Genomic DNA, 20,873 nt, shown 5'->3' on the forward strand with positions numbered 1-20,873 from the left:
AACATCAAAATATCACTTTATTAAACAGAATAAAACTATTGACTCATTTTCATTGTTGATGCCTTATCTTTTTCAGCAAGTTTTTTCACAATGTCTCTATATTTTTCAGCCAAGTCATCATTTTTTGGAATGCCATCACCCTTTCTGTACATGTAACTAAGATTCACACATGATTGTGGCATTTCCAAATCACAGCCTTTTTTATGATATTCCAGTGCTTTTATCATGTCTCTTTGGACATGAGAACCTTTTCGATAGATCTCTCCTAGTTTACTACAACTCCTACCATCATTTCGGTCACAAGCTTTATTGAAATATTCTAAACATTTTTTAAGATTTTTATTTTCACCAACATAATCAGGGTCCATGTTCATCAGTGCTGAGGAATAGCATGATTCATTGTTTCCATACTGACAAGCTTTATGATGGTATTTAAAAATGTCCTCTGTTTTTCCATCCTTAATGCCTGAAATAAAGAAAAAGAAAAATGTGAAAGATAATTAATAATCTATTGGTTTGATTCTACAATTCAAAAGTATTGCACATCTATGCTTCACACACTTTAAATATTAACATGTATCAAAGATATGAAGTTTTCCTGAGATGTATTACATGAAAGCAACAAAGGTTGGTTTCAAGGGTAGGGGGCTTATATATTCTTAATAGAAAATTAAAGTAAAAAAATGGGGTCGCCGTTAACTCACAATCTACCTTCTAAAGAAGCATGCAGAACTAAAAGGAGAAATAAAGGTAATATAGAAATAAAAAAAGAACTAAATAACAGAAATCCATTAAATTTTACAATTGTTTATTTTAAATACAGCTCATTTGAAAATAATAATAAAAAATATAGGTCACTGATGAGTTAAAAAAGATATTACAATTTAAATGCAAAATATGGCATTTTTGCACCAAAGGGAGATAATTTGGACCTTTCAAATGATATAAACATTTTAAAAATGTAATATGACAAAAAGAGGACAATATGTCATTTTTCATATCCAATGTATTATCAGCCCTCGATCAATATCAGCCCTCAAGCCATGCGGCTTTTGTCCTAATATTGAACCTAGGGCTGATAATACATACGATATGAAAATGTCATGTAATAATCTGATATCATAACATACAACAAAGAAAGGTAATATAACATGAAACATAAAATGGCAAAAACTGATGGTGAGATACAATAAACATAAACATAAAATAACACATGGCAACGAAGGATGGTGACAAACCATGAAATATAACATGGCAACAAAAGATGGAGATATACTATGAAAAATTACATGACAACACAGGATGGTGAGATACCAGGATATTTAATGGCAACAAAAAATTGAGACAAACCATGAAATTATAACATGACAACAAAAGATGGTTATATACCATGAAATATAACATGACAACAAAAGATAGTAAGATACCACAAATATAAAAAAGAAGATGTGGTATGATTGCCAATGAGAAAACTGTCCACAAGAGACCAAAATGACACAGACATTAACAACTATAGATCACTGTACGGCCTTCAACAATGAGCAAAGCCCATACTGCATAGTCAGCTATAAAAGGCCCCGATAGGACAATGTAAAACAATTCAAACCAGAAAACTAACGGTCTAATTTGTATTAAAAAATGAACGAAAAACAAATATGTAACACATAAACAAACAACAACCACTGAATTACAGGCTTCTGACTTGGGACAGACACATACATAAATATTGTGGTGGGGTTAAGCATGTTAGCGGGATCCGAACTCTCCCCCAAACCTGGGACAGTGGTTTAACAGTACAACATAAGAACGAAAGCATAACATGGCAACAAATGATAGTGATATACCATGAAATATAACATGGCAATAAATGATAGGTAGATATGATGAAATATAACTTTGCAACAAAATATGACGATATACCATGATATACACAATGGCAAAAAGTGATGGTGAGCAACACAAGATGGTGAGGTGAGATAGAATATCACATTGGTAGTTAAAACTTTTATCTCAAAAATTGCTCATTGGAGGCTTGAAAATGAGCATTATTTTAAAGATAACAGACAAATGAGATTTTAATGAAACAAAACTTTTGTGAACTATTGATAACAGACAATCACACACTCCAGTAGAGCAATGTTATAAAGATAAATTCAACAAAAGAAGAAAGTAAGACCTTGTTGCTTGCATAAGTAAAAAAAACCTAAATGACCCAGTTAAAAATAGTTTACATATACCAGTAAATAAACGACACTTGTATAATTATTGTCCATATTGAATGCTAAATCACCCTGGTCAGATATTAGGAGAGATGTGAATAATTTAAGAGAGACCATCAAAGACCCTGGGAAATTTTAGAGCTTGAAATATTGTACATGTATATATACATTTCTATTGTTGAGGATTATATATGTATTATTACACAGATTCAAGACTTTAACAAAGACAATGATCAAATGACAGACAGATATTTCAGATTGTATGTATTAAAGATACATTAGCTATTGTTCTCTGTGGTTTTCAATCCATGGGAACTTCATATTTCTCCTTGACTAATTTGGCTGTACAAATACAAATAACTCTTAGTCAATTACAGGCAAGAAAATAACTGAAAACATAACATTTCATTTAGAAACATTTTCAATTGTCAATATGTTTCATTTTTTCCATAGTATGAGCATCTATTAAAATAAATTGTAGCACCATTTTTCCCTATTGAAGCTTTATATGCTTGTGTTACTTTTCCCAAAATGTTGCCTTCATCATTATAAAAATAAAATAGAGAATGGAATTATGTTTGGCTTACCTCCCCTAAGATGTCCTTCATCATTATGTTTAGCTTACCTCCCCTCAGATGTCTCTTCATCATTAAGTTTAGCTTACCTCCCCATAGATGTCCCTTCATCATTTAAAAGTTTAGCTTACCTCCCCTAGGGTGTCCCTTCATCATTATGTTTGGCTTACCTCCCCTAAGATGTCCCTTCATCATTAAGTTAAGCTTACCTCCCCTAAGTTGTCCCTTCATCATTAAGTTTAGCTTACCTTCCTATGGATGTCCCTTCATCATTATGTTTGGCTTACATCCGCTAAGATTTCCTTTCGACATTACATGTTTGTCTAACCTCTTGAAAGCTTTCCCTTCAGCATAATATATGTTTGGCTTACCTCTTAAGTCTAAAATTTCCATTCAACATTATGTGTTTGTCTTACCTCCCTCAATCTTTCCCTTCACCATTATTTGTTTAGGTTACCTCCCCATGATTTCCCTACAGCCTTATTTGTTTGGCTTACCTCCCTCAAGATTTCCCTACAGCCTTATTTGTATGGCTTACCTCCCTCAAGATTTCCCTTCAACATTATATGTTTGCCTCGTCTCCCTTAAGATTTCCCTTCAACATTATATGTTTGTCTTACCTACCCATGCTTTCCCTTCAGACTGTTATAGGTTTGTATTACCTCCTGAAAGCTTTCACTTCACTATAATATATTTGTTTCCTCCCCAAAATTTTCCTTTCACTATAATATTTTTTCTTACCTCCCCCAAGCTTTTCTTTCATTATATATATAATGAGAATATATGTGTACCTCCCTAATATTTCTCTTCAATATTATATATTTGTCTTACCTCCCCCAAGCTTTCCCTTCAGCATCATATGTTTGGCTAATTTGTTACAGCTATCCCCATGTTCATTATCATCACAATTTGTTTGATATAGCTTCATTGCTTTCTTTTTGTCAATTTTGATTGTGTCATAAAATGATGCTAATCTATAACACCCTGTAAAAAAACAAAGAATTTATGAAGTGTGATAATATACAATCTTTTATGGAACCATTTATATATCAGGTTAGGCATTTCTCTTTTTTTCCCTTCAGATACTGCCCACATTAATCAACATGTTGAATGTAGTGGCAAGTTCAGCATGTATTTTAAAACCTGTTTCTAAACAGTTTCCTTTATGAATGGTTTTACACTAGTCAATTTTGGGGCCCTTTATAGCTTTATGTATTGTGTAGTTCATGATATTCAAACTGTTTGCATACTAGACTATTGTTGTTTCTTTTTGTTATTGTCTTATTTATGTCTTAACTTGTACTATGCTCCTTGTGAGACCTTTAAATGGAAATAAACATCTTCTTCTTCTGCTGTTCAGTTTGAGACAAGGATTCGTGTTGAAGGCCATACTTTGACCTATAATGATTTACTTACTAACCCCACAAACTTCACATCAACTTCATTATGTGTCAAAATCCATACTGGACATCTAATGGCGAGGACTTGTGTGCATGTGGGTTTTGTGATGACAGATGTACTATTTTATTTTGCCAGAGTGGCTGTAAAAAAACTTATTTTGACTAATAATTTTGTACTTCAGACAGGACTTTCGACTACAAAAGACTCATCAGTGACGCTTCAATCAAAGCACTTTAAACCCCAAATAAATTAAAAATTGGTTGAAAAGAAGAGTCATTGATGACCCAAAATTCTGAAAGTTTTGCAAAATGGGTTTCACTAATTAGCGACAAGAAGCATCAAAAGCAACAAGAAGAATAATTTAGCGTCAAGAAAACTTTTAAAAACTTTTATTCCAAATAAATATATATAAAAAATATACCTTAACATTCTTTTAATATACAGGCAGTAATAAAGTGATTTTCTTTATTATTTATTATATTGATAGATGAAGAAATTAATCATTTGTCATGAAAGAAGTTTTTATTAAATATACTGAATATGTTTAAGTTTTAATTTTGGAACACCAGGATTAAACTGTTTGCAAATAAGAATATGCATGTAAACTGTATTTCGAGAGTAATCTCCAGAGTCAACAAATATGTCATATAGCCCAGCTGAAGTTGAAAAAAGATGAAATGCCATTACCATCCTCATATTCTTGCAGTGTCAATGGATACTGTAAATTCAAAAATTATTATTATTGCAAAAAATTCAACAGGGTTATCATGGTTATAATCAAAGCAATAATTTAAGCTCGCATTTTGAATTTTTTTATATGAATTAAATAAGATTTTCCCCAAATATCGCAATATTGAAATTGAATTTTAGTCTAAAATGAGAAAATCGCAATAATAAATTCACGCAAAAATTTCTGAATTTACAATAATTAACTACAGGAAATGAATTTTTGTATTGAGCTTCCTGTTCGAGATATAGATATCAAGATCCAGGAAAGGGCAGTGTTTGTTGTTAGTAATTAGCTTTATCTAAAGTCAGTTCGGCAGGATAAATCTCTTTAGGGTACATACTGAAGTTGTCATTATTGAGAGGCGATATATCATCTAAATATCTAAAAGTGTTATTAAGTATTTGAATCAGATGTTGTTTTAATGGGTCTTTGGTGATTTCAGTCATAATTTATAACTCAGAACAATACAGAAACAGGTCGGCAATAAGTGGTGCACGGTTAGTCCCCATGGGAATTCTGATTATTTTTTCTATACATTTATATTAGTTGATAGAATATTAACTTTCTTGTCGCTAAATTTGGCTTAATTTTTTTTCTTGTAGCTGAATAGTCTTCGTGTCGCCATAATTCTTCTTGTCACATATAAGTGAGACCATGCAAAATACATCTCAAACATTATCATCATACTGGTTTTGATCATCAGATCATTTTCTATCATAGGAACAGAAAAAAAAGGTTAAAATCGACCTCATCCATATTTTTTAGCATGACAAAGTCTTTACTATAAATGTTACCTAAAGATATTTATATCCGGAAAAACGACCAGTATTCATTTTCTTTCACAAATTATTCGATTGCGTTCTGCAATTTATGTTGTCCGATTTGCAAACTTACCATCAGGATTCTTTTCACTAAAGCAGTGAAATGAATACTCGATTTCTATATTTTTAAGGTAATGTTTTACATCTTCTTCGTTCGACAAATCATACGAGTAAGGGGTACTGGCACTTGTTGCCATTTTATGTAATTGAACAAGTGCGACCTTGAGTTGTCGAAAGTTGAACTGTGGTTTGCCACCAGATGGCAGTTCGCGCCAGAATAATCAAGTAGTAAGTAAAACGTTCAACAAATGTTCGATTTATTTCGATGACAGCATTCGTTGTTGGTTTTGACAATTATTTCGATAACATACTGTGTTTCCCATTATATTCTCCATACATTTCAAACTGTTGACAGTGCAAGGGTGGTGCCAGATCGGTTTTTTAATGTTTGACAGTTGGCATGTTTACATCCCAGCGGCCATGTTTGTTATGTTTTCATCATTTTCAAGTAAAAAAAAAGTCCTTAAGTTATACGATGTGTGATTTTTCTCAAATATTGCCCAGTTTCTGTAAACTTATAATTTGATTTTATTATCAACTGCATTGAACCGATGACGTCATAAGATGTATAATACTTCAAAAGTGGTTTCTGTTTTGTCAAATAAGTGCACATGTTGATTTCATCAGATACCAAAATACACTTATAAGCAAGTACCTTAATTGATATCAATAAAGAATTTTCTATTTAAATGTCCTCTTAAGCATATAAAACTTGCACATACAATATTATATTGTTTGTGAAGAAAAACTTCCTGGTATAGACAATATTTATTAGCACAAACACCTTTACATTAAATAGTTATGGCATGCATAATTATATGTGTGTTGGTTAATACACCTTATTGCTATTCCTGACTGACCCTAAAATTTGTCCCGCTTGAACTATTGAGCTTGAACTATTGACGTCATTCAACAATCACTTTTTCATTGTGGCATTAGATATCTTCTATTATGACGTCACAAATGTACGGGTACTTGTGTGATGTCCAGTAATGGACAAATATGATAAGGTGTATAGAAACTATAGACTACATGTAGTTAAATACAATACAATATGCTTTATTTTAAAAACACTCCATCACATTCACATGTGAAACAAGAGATAAGGCCAAATAAAAATATATGTGTGGTTCCAGTTACATACTTTTAAAAAATAGGGTCGGTAGGTCGGCAAATTTTTTTAATTTTTATTTTTGAATGTCAAAATCCGGAAAAAAATCCTGTGTTTATCGAAATTGTTTCCGGTATTATACATGCCCCAACCGGAAGTCCACCATTTTTACATGTGTTTGGTTGTAAAATAAACAGTCATGATACGTTTTTAGTTAATTTTGTTGCATTCTGTTATGAATTGTTGCATTTTAGCCATAACAGATACTTGTGATGGAAATTCAGATGACAGAAATCTATGAATTTAATTATTTTAATTCACAATCCTCAAATTTGATCGTTTGAAAATTTATTTTTCAGAAATGAAAAAAAAAGTTCTAGGGTTGGGGGGTTTTAACTAGGGTCGGTCGGGTTACTGGAACCACACATATATTTTTATTTGGCCTAAATTACAAAATACAATTAAAGAAATAAATAAATACTACATGTATGTATATGTACATGACATTGAAGTAATACTACTTGCCCCGCTTTTTAAAAATTCACCCCACACTTGTTAACCAACTCGTCGGATCCCTTATGTAGAAGGACCAAATCCCATTAAATGTACTGCTAACTTGATGAAAATGTGTAAAATCCTGAAGAATAAATATATTAAAGGGCTGCAAACTTGCCACATATATGGAAACTAATCTGTTGTATGCCATATTTGTGTATTCATATTCTTGTTTCTTAGTGCTGACTTTTCATCTAGTTCATCGTTTTGTGTTATCAAGTCAAATTATTCTATGCTTGTCATAATAGACCACTTTCAAGTGTGTCCTACACTAGAAAAAAATTGTTAATAATGCGTGCCTTTATGATGTCATTTACCAGATAGAGGGGATCACCTGTATCAGAGATGCAACTAATCCTCGGACCTAAGGGGCAGAATTTATGCAGGTCGGGCAAAACTCATTGCTGTGCAGGACCTGATGGCCGGCAATATTTTAGTCTGCTTGGTTCAGCCAAAACTTATTTCCCCGTTGGTCCTGGCAGAGTATTTTGTTTATAAAATTGTGATCATCTTTAATAAAAGTAAATTTCCTGTTCCCTCGCTTTTTCTAACTTTGAAAACCAGTATTTTCGCCAAGTGACAGTCTTTTCGTACCATGTTTATTTCGCCCCAAACCATTCCGTGTATTTCCGTCATGTTTCTGGTTTTAGATATTCGCTCTAAGACGGAGAACTATTAAGCATAGTTGATAAGTTCAGGAAATATGTCATTGCCGATAAAATTTGTAAGTGGGTCGAAACCCGGTAAAAGGCCACTTCAGTCACCTATTCAAGTTGATAAAGCTGTTAAGTGGTCCTTGTACGAAAAGGAGAAATGACCTGAAAGGTCATTCAACCCAAAATGGCAAGAGGGGTGATCATGGTTACTTTATAACAACAACATGATGACATGCTCAATTTGCATTTCGCATGGGAAATAGCAGTACCGACAATCAGCTACAATTGTTATGAATCACAGGTTATAATATAAAACAAATCAAAATTAACATGAATAACGGATTAACGTTTGTTCAACATGTTCAATAGCATCCCATTTGATTTTTGAAGGAAAATATAGATCTGGCAAAACTTGGTACCCTGTAGGCCCCAATGTCTGACAGGAAAAAAACACTATTTGCATCTCTGCTGTATCCCTGCACTTTTAATGTTCATCAAGCGTCTTAGTGATCCTCATTGTACAGGATAAACTAGAAATAATGTTTGTTCCCTAGGTACTTAATCACAATTCCCTAATGACAGCAGTGCTGATTGTCAATTATGAGAACTCAATTTGCCGAATAATTTGTGCACTGTAGCATCATAGTTTTCCAACCACTTGCTCAACATTGGAACAGAAGTGATGACATCCTTAAACGCAGGAATGATGTTCACGAAGACCAAAGTTTTTGACGGAAATGCATCGAACTCTAAAGTTGTCTATTGACTTATTGTGCAAACCTATTATCTGACAATAAAATTATGTAAACACTCATTATTCTTGACTTATCATGTAAAACAGTGATTATATTAACCAGAAAACAGTGACTATAGTCAATACCATCGTACTTTACAGAAATGCTGATACTTACTTCTGTCTGCTTTCTTTCAACCAAAAGAAAAGAGTTAAAACAAGATGCATTTCTAAGGTTTTCATAAGTATTTATAGAAAGGTGTGTTGGTTGTCCTTAAGTCAGTACAGTTTTATTCTTTTATTTATAAGAGGGGAGATTGATCATGATTAGGGTTTTATTCTATTTTCGATAAATCGTTAAGTGGGGCAAGTTTTTTTCAATAGAATTTTAATCATTTTCATAAGTAGGGCGAGTTGTCTAACATATTTTTAGTGTGAATTTTCCCTTTTTAAAAGAAGGGCGAGCTGGTAAACAAGAGAGGGGCAATTTAGTGTGGGGTGATTTGCCAGTGGGGCAAGTTATCATGGATTTATATAACATGAACAAAAATGTACCAACTTTTTAACGACAGACATAGTTATTGTTGTATTCAGCAACAGCTAGAGGGTTCACTTGAATGTGGCTTCTACAATAGGTTTCATGTCATTCTGGCCTAAGAAAAAAGATGTGTTTGCCCTATGTTTGAAATAATCTATACCATAGGGTTTAAGATTAATTACACTTGCATAAGAACAAGAGAAAACAAGAATGTGTCCACAGTACACGGATGCCCCACTCACACTATCATTTTCTATGTTTAAAGGACTGTGAAATTGGAATAAATTCTCTAATTTGGCATTGAAATTAGAATGATCTTATCAAAGGGAACATGTATACTAAGTTTCAAGTTGATTGGACTTCTACTTTATCAAAAACTACCTTGACCAAAAACTTTAACCTGAAATTTGCACTATCATTTTCTATGTTCAGTGAACCGTAAAATTGGGGTCAAAACTCTAATTTGGCATTTAAATTAGAAAGATCATATCATAGGGCACATGTATACTAAGTTTCAAGTTGATTGGACTTCAACTTCATCAAAAACTACCTTGACCAAAAACTTTAACCTGAAGCCAAAAACTTTAACCTGAAATTTGCACTATCATTTTCTATGTTCAGTGAACCGTAAAATTGGGGTCAAAACTCTAATTTGGCATTTAAATTAGAAAGATCATATCATAGGGCACATGTATACTAAGTTTCAAGTTGATTGGACTTCAACTTCATCAAAAACTACCTTGACCAAAAACTTTAACCTGAAATTTGCACTATCATTTTCTATGTTCAGTGAACCGTAAAATTGGGGTCAAAACTCTAATTTGGCATTTAAATTAGAAAGATCATATCATAGGGCACATGTATACTAAGTTTCAAGTTGATTGGACTTCAACTTCATCAAAAACTACCTTGACCAAAAACTTTAACCTGAAGCCAAAAACTTTAACCTGAAATTTGCACTATCATTTTCTATCAGTGAACCGTAAAATTGGGGTCAAAACTCTAATTTGGCATTTAAATTAGAAAGATCATATCATAAGGAACATGTGTACTAAGTTTCAAGTTGATTGGACTTCAACTTCATCAAAAACTACCTTGACCAAAAACTTTAACCTGAAGCGGGACAGACGGACGAACGGACGAACGAACAGACGAACGAACAGACGGACGAACGGACGCACAGACCAGAAAACATAATGCCCCTACTACTATCGTAGGTGGGGCATAAAAACAATGCAATATTTATTTAACAATTCCCTGTTAACATGGTTAAAATGCAGGCACATTTGTCAACAATCCTATATAATTGTTAAATGAACAAACCAATTCGCACAATGTGTGGTTGGTGACAAGTTAAACACCAATTCATCAATTGGTGACAAGTAATACTCTAGTTCAGGGAAACAATGCGCATGTGCAAGATCGATCGTGATTTTGCGTTATCGACTAATTAGATACGAGATTTGATAAACTGGGGGCATTATCAGTTTATTGATTTATGAGATCGCCATCGTTATTACTGTAGTCAGATAATGCATACTTTATTTTCACATGCTATGGCAAACGAAAATATATACAACATATGACAAACAAAAGGCAGCAGAGAATAGAAGTTACAGAGTATACAATAATATTATGACATTATATGTGATCTAATTTTCCAAGCGGCTGCATTTGAATAAATGCATAGTTTTACTGTCAGAGATTTAGAATAAATTATCTAACTTTGGCCAAGAATAGTAGAATAAATATAAAATTCTATATGCACAGATCTATACGTTGGACATGATAAAACAAAATGATATTCGTCCTCCAAAACATTCATATTGCAACATATACAAATTCTATTTTCTTTTTGAGTATTCAGATAACGACCAACTTCAACATTTAATCTAAGTGTGACGCTACGCAATTTTGTTAATATAGATACATTACAATGAAAATCTAAGTATCTTTCAAAACCAAATACTACTTTATATCGTTTATAAATACAAAGTTTGTTACGATCTTCTAAAGCTGAAGATTCCACTGACATAATAAAACAGACTATTTTGACCGTTATGTTAATTAATCTTAATTACAAAAGGAACGGTTTGATATATGTCACCTGACTTTGAGTGTTACCTTCACACAAAAATTGACAGATTCATGCTGTGATGTTCACTTAGCAGATCGTCTGTATATTCAAGAAGGTACGGGTGCTATTTCATTACCATATCTGAGGAACTGATCTTAGGTCATAAAAATAAAAGTCAATCAACACCTAGGCCATATGGTATCATAAAGTTTTACTTTAAACTATTAATCTCACCAGGCGACAGTTAGAGACAATTAATATACCCTTAATAATCGTAATCATGTTCTGACAGTTAGGTACCGTTAAAATATATTGTAGAGTACGACGACTAGGGTACATGTATTTTCATGTATTTATACCCCCGCTTTAAAAAAGGGGGGGTATACTGTTTTACCTCTGTCTGTCAGTCCGTCCGTCCATCAGTCCGTCAGTCAGTCCGTCCCATGAAACTTTCGTCACATTTTTCTCAGGAACTACACATCCACCCTTTCTGTAATTTGGTATCAACATTTATATATGTCAGCCACACCGTGTGATGCGTTTTCAGATTCATCACTTGACAACTTCCTGTTTACCGAACACTTGTCTGATTTTACACATGATAGCCAAGTTGAAAATTTTCGTCACATTTTTCTCAGGAACTACAATACAAGGATTTCTGAAATTTGGTTTCAGGATTTATATAAGTCAGCTATACCGTGTGATGCGTTTTCAGATTCATCACTCGACAACTTCCTGTTTACCGAACACTTGTATGATTTTACACATGATAGCCAAGTTGAAAATTTTCGTCACATTTTTCTCAGGAACTACAATACAAGGATTTCTGAAATTTGGTTTCAGGATTTATATAAGTCAGCTATACCGTGTGATGCGTTTTCAGATTCATCACTCGACTACTTCCTGTTTACCGAACACTTGTATGATTTTACACATGATAACCAAGTTAAAAATTTTCGTCACATTTTTCTCAGGAACTACAATACAAGGATTTCTGAAATTTGGTTTCAGGATTTTTATAAGTCAGCTATACCGTGTGATGCGTTTTCAGATTCATCACTCGACAACTTCCTGTTTACCGAACACTTGCATATTTTTACACTATTAATATTATCCACTTGCGGCGGGGGTATCATCAGTGAGCAGTAGCTCGCAGTTTCACTTGTTTATTATGACGTGTGATAGACATGTAAGATATTTTTATGCCCCGTCTACGATAGTAGTAGGGGCATTATGTTTTCTGGTCTGTGCGTCCGTTCGTCCGTCTGTTCGTTCGTCTGTTCGTTCGTCCGTTCGTCCGTCTGTCCCATGTCAGGTTAAAGTTTTTGGTCGAGGTAGTTTATGATGAAGTTATAGTTGCATCCATTTGTAACTTTACATACATAGTCATTATAATAGGGAATTTCTAAAAAGTACCTCAAATTTAGGTTTTGGTCCTCATTTCATGGTTCATTGAACATGAAAATGAGATTGTGTGAAACAGCTCTTTGCCAGGTTAAAGTTTTTGGTCGAGGTAGTTTATGATGAAGTTATAGTTGCATCCATTTGTAACTTTACATACATAGTCATTATGATAGGGAATTTCTAAAAAGTACCTCAAATTTAGTTTTTATGCCCCACCTACGATAGTAGAGGGGCATTATGTTTTCTGGTCTGTGTGTCCGTTCGTCCGTCTGTTCGTTCGTTCGTTCGTTCGTCTGTTCGTTCGTCCGTCTGTCCCGCTTCAGGTTAAAGTTTTTGGTCAAGGTAGTTTTTGATGAAGTTGAAGTCCAATCAACTTGAAACTTAGTACACATGTTCCTTATGATACGATCTTTCTAATTTAAATGCCAAATTAGAGTTTTGACCCCAATTTTACGGTTCACTGATAGAAAATGATAGTGCAAATTTCAGGTTAAAGTTTTTGGCTTCAGGTTAAAGTTTTTGGTCAAGGTAGTTTTTGATGAAGTTGAAGTCCAATCAACTTGAAACTTAGTATACATGTGCCCTATGATATGATCTTTCTAATTTAAATGCCAAATTAGAGTTTTGACCCCAATTTTACGGTTCACTGAACATAGAAAATGATAGTGCAAATTTCAGGTTAAAGTTTTTGGCTTCAGGTTAAAGTTTTTGGTCAAGGTAGTTTTTGATGAAGTTGAAGTCCAATCAACTTGAAACTTAGTATACATGTGCCCTATGATATGATCTTTCTAATTTAAATGCCAAATTAGAGTTTTGACCCCAATTTTACGGTTCACTGAACATAGAAAATGATAGTGCAAATTTCAGGTTAAAGTTTTTGGCTTCAGGTTAAAGTTTTTGGTCAAGGTAGTTTTTGATGAAGTTGAAGTCCAATCAACTTGAAACTTAGTATACATGTGCCCTATCATATGATCTTTCTAATTTAAATGCCAAATTAGAGTTTTGACCCCAATTTTACGGTTCACTGAACATAGAAAATGATAGTGCAAATTTCAGGTTAAAGTTTTTGGCTTCAGGTTAAAGTTTTTGGTCAAGGTAGTTTTTGATGAAGTTGAAGTCCAATCAACTTGAAACTTAGTATACATGTGCCCTATGATATGATCTTTCTAATTTAAATGCCAAATTAGAGTTTTGACCCCAATTTTACGGTTCACTGAACATAGAAAATGATAGTGCAAATTTCAGGTTAAAGTTTTTGGTCAAGGTAGTTTTTGATAAAGTAGAAGTCCAATCAACTTGAAACTTAGTATACATGTTCCCTTTGATAAGATCATTCTAATTTTAATGCCAAATTAGAGAATTTATTCCAATTTCACAGTCCTTTAAACATAGAAAATGATAGTGTGAGTGGGGCATCCGTGTACTGTGGACACATTCTTGTTATGTAAGTTATGATGTAGGAAACAGTAACTGTGTGAAATAACTTGTATTATACTACTTGTAATGCTTGTAGTCTGGAACATATGATAACTGAAGCAAATAAGTTTTAATTAACATTTAATAAGTATAGTAAGAACAATTACAATGTTATGAGTTTTCTAAAAATATTGAATTACTGTCATTTGCATATATTTGATAAACCAGTTGAAGTTCATGTAATAATTTACCAGTTCATAGTAATAATCCACTGAATAATCCAACTGTATGTCTTGTATTTTTGTGATGATCCAATTGTAGCAACTGTAGTAGATCGTAGTAAATCGTAGTAAATTCCACGCACCTGTGCTTGAATTTTATGAATGAAATGTATTGACATGCGCAGTAGAACCCATGTGTCACTTTGGACGATTGTTCAATAAAAACACTATTTTTACGTGTTGGCAACTGTTTTCACATACTTCTTGTAATTCCTTTTAGTATTTGTAGTCAACGTCTTCAATGTTTTGTAGATGTTAATGCTCACTATCCTTGATATTTATCATTTTGGTCCGCCGGTGACACACATAACTTTTTGCAATGTTGTTTACGTATTGTGACTTCCGGTGGCGCTGTATATATTGTTGTATTTTTAGTTACCATAGAAATTTGTTTAGTACCATGCAAACTTTGTTTATTATATAAAGGTTACTTAAATTGTATATTATTGTGATTTTTGTAATTTATTTAAGAATTCAAATATGTGGTTGGACGGCAAGCGCGCAATCCAACAATCCAACCATCCAACCATCCAACAATCCAACATTGACGTAATTTCGACGCTTGGTCGTCAGTTCTGCTTAAACTTTTGGTTCTTACAGTTGGTATTTTTATTTGCTCGTTATTTATTTTAGTCAAATGGTTAATTTTTCATAGAAACTTATTATTTTTAAAAGATTAAATTGTAAAGGAAAATAGTAAAGTTAGCGTTTTCAAAGTTTAAAAGGAATATTTCATTTTAGCGGACTCTTTGAAGTTTTATTTCTAGTTTATCTTTTAAAGTTAGGATTATTGAAATTGTTCATTGAAGTTCATGTTTACTGTTAACGTTTGTCATTTTGTAATAAATAGGATTAAATAGGAAAACATTTGACAAGTAAGGGATAATTTCCTAAAGGTCTGGAAATTATAATAAACAATACAGTTTATGTATGGTATAAACTGTATTTCATTGTTAGTTATTCAGGAAAGGTTCTGAATATAACTAATAATAATAAACATGTTTTATGTAACTGGTGAGGTATCAGTTACAACTATATGCAAAAATGTCAGAAAGAGGTATTCTGATTAAATTCACTTGAAGTTAGGATTTTCTCTTAGGTAATTTATTTTCTTAGTAAGATAGCAGGACTCAGCCTTTTTTATGTATTTTTCTGACACACCAACATATTATCTCTTGAGTGTAGAGATAAGTTAATAAATATCTCTTGAGTTTAGAGATAAGTTAATGAATATCTCTTGAGTGTAGAGATAACTTTCTACATGTATCATACTGAATAGATTCTTGTCATATCATTTAAGTCTATAGTTTAAATATATTACTAGTTAAAATTGTTGTTTATCTTGAATATAACTGAAAATATATGATTCTTGAAATGAATAAAAGATAGAAACTTATTTACGTGACTTTTAGCAAATGCCTATATTATACTGACCAGCTCATATCTTGTCATACTGACTTTGTTATTTACAAACTACTCATATAATTTGAGTAAAAACTCTTGGGTCGAAGCATTTCAAGCCCCTGCCCGCTACATAATTTTGGCATCCTCGGTGGGATTCATTAAACTTTATTGGATCCTGTGATACGAACCTTTTGAAGTGTAATAGATTAACAGTGCAATGGGTAAACCAAGGTCTGTTCGTTCAAGAAAGACCGACACATATATTAATAGGGGACATAGCAGCCAATATGACACAGAAGACAGTGAAATTAATACTCTCTATACCACTGATGATGAACCATGTCATTCTGAAAGTGACCAAGTTAATGAAGTTTCTAATGACTTGTCTTGTATTGAGACTGAAGAAGAAGAAACAATAGTTTTAAGACCCAGATCGAAATTGAGTAAGAGGCCAAGTCCTAGAAAAACTGGCTCTCCAAGAAGGTCCTCCAGATATCAAAAGCAAAATGATATAGAAAACAAGTCTGAACCTCAAAATCAAGGTGATTCTGGGGTATATGACAGTATAAAAGTAGCGATACAAGATATGACTGGTCAAGTAGTATCAGCCATCCAAAATGCTTTTACTGGCATTACCAAACAATATAGGCATAATAATGCTTCAAGTCAGCAGCAAAAACATGCTAAAAGTACAACAATTGCTAATAATAGCAATTCTTTTTCTAAAGTTAGAAAAAATAAACCAAGTTTTACATCTTATAGTAATTTAGATTTCACATCAGCATCTGAGTGTGATGAATCTGATGATGAAATATTTAGTGATGCATGCTCGGATATGGATACAAATAGTATTGATACAGATGTAATAACCCAAAGTAAACGATCAAAATCAAAATTTGGGTTTTCCAATGCCAAACTCCCTTCTTTCACAGGAAAAGAAAAATGGGAGGTCTGGATAAATAGATTTGAGGCAGTTGCAAATCTTCAAAATTGGGATAACAGAACTAAATTGGGGGAATTGTTAACCAGACTTCAAGGGGAAGCTGGTGATTTTGTGTTTGATCAGCTTAATAGTAAAACATTAAAGAATTATTCAAAATTAGCCACAGAACTTAAGAATAGATTTGGGGTTTTTGAAAATAAAAGAGCATATAAGGTACAATTTAATAGACGTACCCAAAAATCTAATGAAGACACTGCAGACTATGCTGCAGAATTAAAACGCCTATACGACAAGGCCTATTCAAACCGACATGCAAAAATTAGGCAGGAAGACTTGCTCCAAAGATTTTTGATGGGACTGTTGGATACTGAAGCGAGAATTTATCTTGAGCTTCATAAAGACCCCAAAACTATAGAGGAAGCAGTCCAAGAGGTCATAACCTATATGGAGATAACTTCTGAAACACATGAGGGCATTAATTCAGGAAAATATACCACAGTAAGGCAACTAAAGAAAGAGAACACCAATTTCAACAAGCAAGATTTCACAAGTTCAGAAAAAGATGTAATTTCAGTAACCAAGGATGAATTACAGAAGATGGTTAATCAAATGTACCAAGACGAGAAAAGAAATGATGTGATACACACCTCAGTAACAGGACATAGTCGTCCTGATGAAAGACAGTTGGACAAACAGCCCTTCAATGTCAATGCCCCACCCTATGTTCCTAATGGGAATTATAGGAATAACAATTGTGACAGAAACAATAACTCAGAAAACATCCCAAAATGTTACTATTGTGGTCGACCCGGTCATTATGCAAGAAAATGCTATAGCAATCCCAATAGGCAACCAGATTATAAAAATAATATTGCTACTCCTCCAAGACAAATGAATATGCCTTACACTCCCACCAACAGTAGTATGTCACAAGGTGAAGTTAAATCAGATGGATATACATTAAACTAGAACGGGTTAACTCAGCTGACCAGAAGTTAGCCCTTAAGTTTAATGAAAACGGTCATAAATTGGATAATATTGGTTTAGGTGAACCAACAAGCAGTATAACTTTTAGCAATAGTAAAGAGGAAAATATTAGTAATAGTAAAGAGGAAAATATTAGTAATAGTAAAGAGGAAAATATTAGTAATAGTAAAGAGGAAAATATTAGTAATAGTAAAAGTAAAGAGGAAACTAGTAGTAATAGTAATAGTAAAGAGGAAACTAGTAGTAATAGTAATATATCTTCTGTCACTTTAGAAGATACAAATTTAGTTTGTTCTAACCCAATTTTAGGAAGTGAACAATCAGTTGCAAGTAATGTTACTGCAAGACAAGTACTCCGAAGTGATGGAGTCTATGTCGAAGGACATATCCAAGGGTCTGAGGTTAATTTTACTGTAGATACAGGGGCAGTCCGGACAGTATTATCCGTGTATGCCTTTAATAAAATTCCTCATGTTAATAGACCAATCTTGGAAAAGTCTAATACTTTAGCTTGTGCTGATGGCAAACCCCTAAAGGAGCTAGGGAAAGCTATTTTTGAAATTAAATTAGGAAATTTATGTTTTAATACAGAAATTATAGTTGCAAATATAGAAGACGAAGCTTTGTTAGGACTAGATGTGTTGATGAAATCTCAGTGGGGTCCTGCTGACATAAAGTTAACAGAAGGAATTATACTGCTTGGTGGTCATGCTGTCCATTGTACACAAATTGGCCAGACAAATAAATTTATACGAAAAATTTATGGGGAAGTTTACTATGAAATTCCCCCAAGGTCTGAAAATTTTGATGATGTTTTCATTGACCGACTTGATGATGATTCTCCTGAAACAGTTCAAGATTGCATTTTACAACCCACTGAGAAATTTTCAGAAAGATTTCCATTAGTAATGGCACCATGTTTAGTCAATAGTAATAGTAGCCAAGTTAACATAAGCCAAGATGTTACTTGTAATATTAGTCATGCTAGTACATGTAGTATAATGAACCCATACATGTATGATCAAGATACAGTAATTGGTTCAGCAGAAGTTGTTGAACATGAACCAAAGATGCTATCAAAATGTGAAGACACACTTGAACAAGTTGAAGTAAATAACCAAATTGCAATGAGAAGACTGCAATTTCATGACTCAAATTTAGAGTCTGGAAAGGGGGTATCCAAAGAAGAAATAGGTAGACATTTGACTACTAAGGAAAAAGATCTGACACCAGAACCACCCCCTACAATACATTTTGTACATGTAGCAACAATGCTCCAGTTGCACAAAAGAAACAGAAGTCCCTGGTAGCTACATGAAGAGACATTTAATTTAAGATTGAATAAAGATGTACATGTAATTTAAATTTTTAATAGAAATGTTATGGCAATGTTATGGTATTGCTTATTTGAATTGTTAATATCGAAAGTAATTTAAGGTTATTATAACATGTTTAAGATTAAAAGTTATAAGAAATTTATTTAGATTGAAAATGTCTTTGGAAAGTTGAAAAGTTTAGAAGTTATTAATATTAGATATAGTCATGATAGTCAAAGCGTTTAAGTGTTAAAAGTAAAATTTTGGGTGTATTTTTGAACTTATTTAAATATTTTGGTACTGTTTGCATGGTAACCAAAATTTTCCTTCAGAAAACCTCTGGTTCTAAGTCAGGTTCCCGTTTGTTCATAACGTTCAGTAATTTTCCACATTCGGTACATATATATGTCTGTTTGGTATCTACTGCCCTCGTGCTGATGGTCATAATGGTGAAACTTCAGGTGTATCTGTAAAATATAATATAAAAAGAATATAATCATGATAATTATGTATAATTTTTACATATTTGGTATTATATTTATGATGTATTTGTGTTATAATCATAGATTGTATTTATAATAAGAAAGCTAATTTCATTCAGTTTTAGAAATAATTTCTTTTTAAGAAGAATATGTATTCAAGACATAGAAAAATTTGAAATGGAATCTTTTGCAAAAGTTTAAAGTATTTGCGGGGACGCAAATAATGGAAAGGGGGTAAAATGTAGAGTACGACGACTAGGGTACATGTATTTTCATGTATTTTATTATGACGTGTGATAGACATGTAAGATATTTTTGATGTATGTTTTAAATTGGTATTAATAAAGCATACTGTCTAATGGGCATAGGACATTTGAGCGAAAAAGAAAAAAGCACATAGGGTCATTTGAGCGCCGACTTCATAGGACATTTGAGCGCCGGGATATTAACCTTACCTGAGTTTTCAGACAGGACATTTGAGCGAAATTTTCCCTGATAATTTTACACGAATTAAGATTTTTTTTTTAAAGTAAGAAAAAAAAGTAAGATTTAGTTATAAATATTTTTTATTTTATTTCACACCCGAGTAATTCGACCGGTTCTGGCTGGTTTATGTAAGTGAAATCCTAAGTTGATCTCTATTTACCAATCAATTCTACTATAATTCATTGGCTATGCAAATTTTCTTTGTTCTAAAATTCTTATATATATATCTATTAAGTGAAATGTCCCTTGGCACTTGAAATCTTAATACTAATAATACATGTACGTGTTAAAATGGATATTATTTTGACCGAGACTAATAAGGGAAAAAGAAGCCTTGTTTGTGACAGTTTCCGATATAGAGTGGACAAAACACTAAAAGGAGAAGAAATATCCTGGAGATGTACAGTAAGTACCTTTTTTTACAAATTTAATGTTAATGTAAACTATAATTGCTTGTTTTAATTATATTGTGTCTTGGATGAGGAGTTGTCTTTTTAGGATTCATACTACATCTTATTTTTATGTCTTGCTATAGCAAATGAAAAAGCATTTAAACACTTCAATTGTATTTGTCCTTTCAATATTTTTCAGGCAAAAGGTTGCAAAGCAAGACTGAGGACGGATTGTACCGGAACCGTTATAATTCAACAGAAAAATACTCATAACCATGATACCAGT

General features: G+C 32.8%; 2 protein-coding genes and 1 long non-coding RNA gene across 4 annotated transcripts in view; 1 reads left to right on the forward strand and 2 right to left on the reverse strand.

Moving 5' to 3' along the window:
• Positions 1-6,218, reverse strand: LOC143057289 (cytochrome c oxidase assembly factor 7-like). Of its 2 annotated transcripts, none has more exons than XM_076230584.1 (3): positions 6,118-6,218; positions 3,626-3,778; positions 1-466 (listed from the first exon to the last, which is right to left on the reverse strand). In XM_076230584.1, the coding sequence occupies exons 1-3, from the start codon at positions 6,143-6,145 to the stop codon at positions 36-38; spliced, it is 612 nt and encodes a 203-aa protein (XP_076086699.1). In that variant the 5' UTR covers positions 6,146-6,218; the 3' UTR covers positions 1-35. The 2 variants fall into 2 exon arrangements, with proteins under 2 accessions (XP_076086699.1, XP_076086693.1); XM_076230578.1 differs by lacking the exon at positions 6,118-6,218 and adding an exon at positions 5,820-6,012.
• The window catches only part of LOC143057281 (uncharacterized), a 27,300-nt gene continuing 12,428 nt past the window's right edge, over positions 6,002-20,873 (forward strand). Inside the window, exon 1 of the mRNA XM_076230565.1 lies at positions 6,002-6,034. The gene's annotated coding sequence lies outside the window, so the exon portion shown is untranslated. The remainder of the gene's footprint in view (positions 6,035-20,873) is intronic.
• Positions 14,421-20,873, reverse strand: part of LOC143057298 (uncharacterized) — an 8,925-nt gene continuing 2,472 nt past the window's right edge. The window contains exon 2 of the long non-coding RNA XR_012972694.1: positions 14,421-19,694. This is a non-coding gene — a long non-coding RNA (uncharacterized LOC143057298). The remainder of the gene's footprint in view (positions 19,695-20,873) is intronic.

Source organism: Mytilus galloprovincialis, chromosome 1 (assembly GCF_965363235.1).
Source record: "Mytilus galloprovincialis chromosome 1, xbMytGall1.hap1.1, whole genome shotgun sequence".
NCBI lineage: Eukaryota > Metazoa > Mollusca > Bivalvia > Mytilida > Mytilidae > Mytilus > Mytilus galloprovincialis.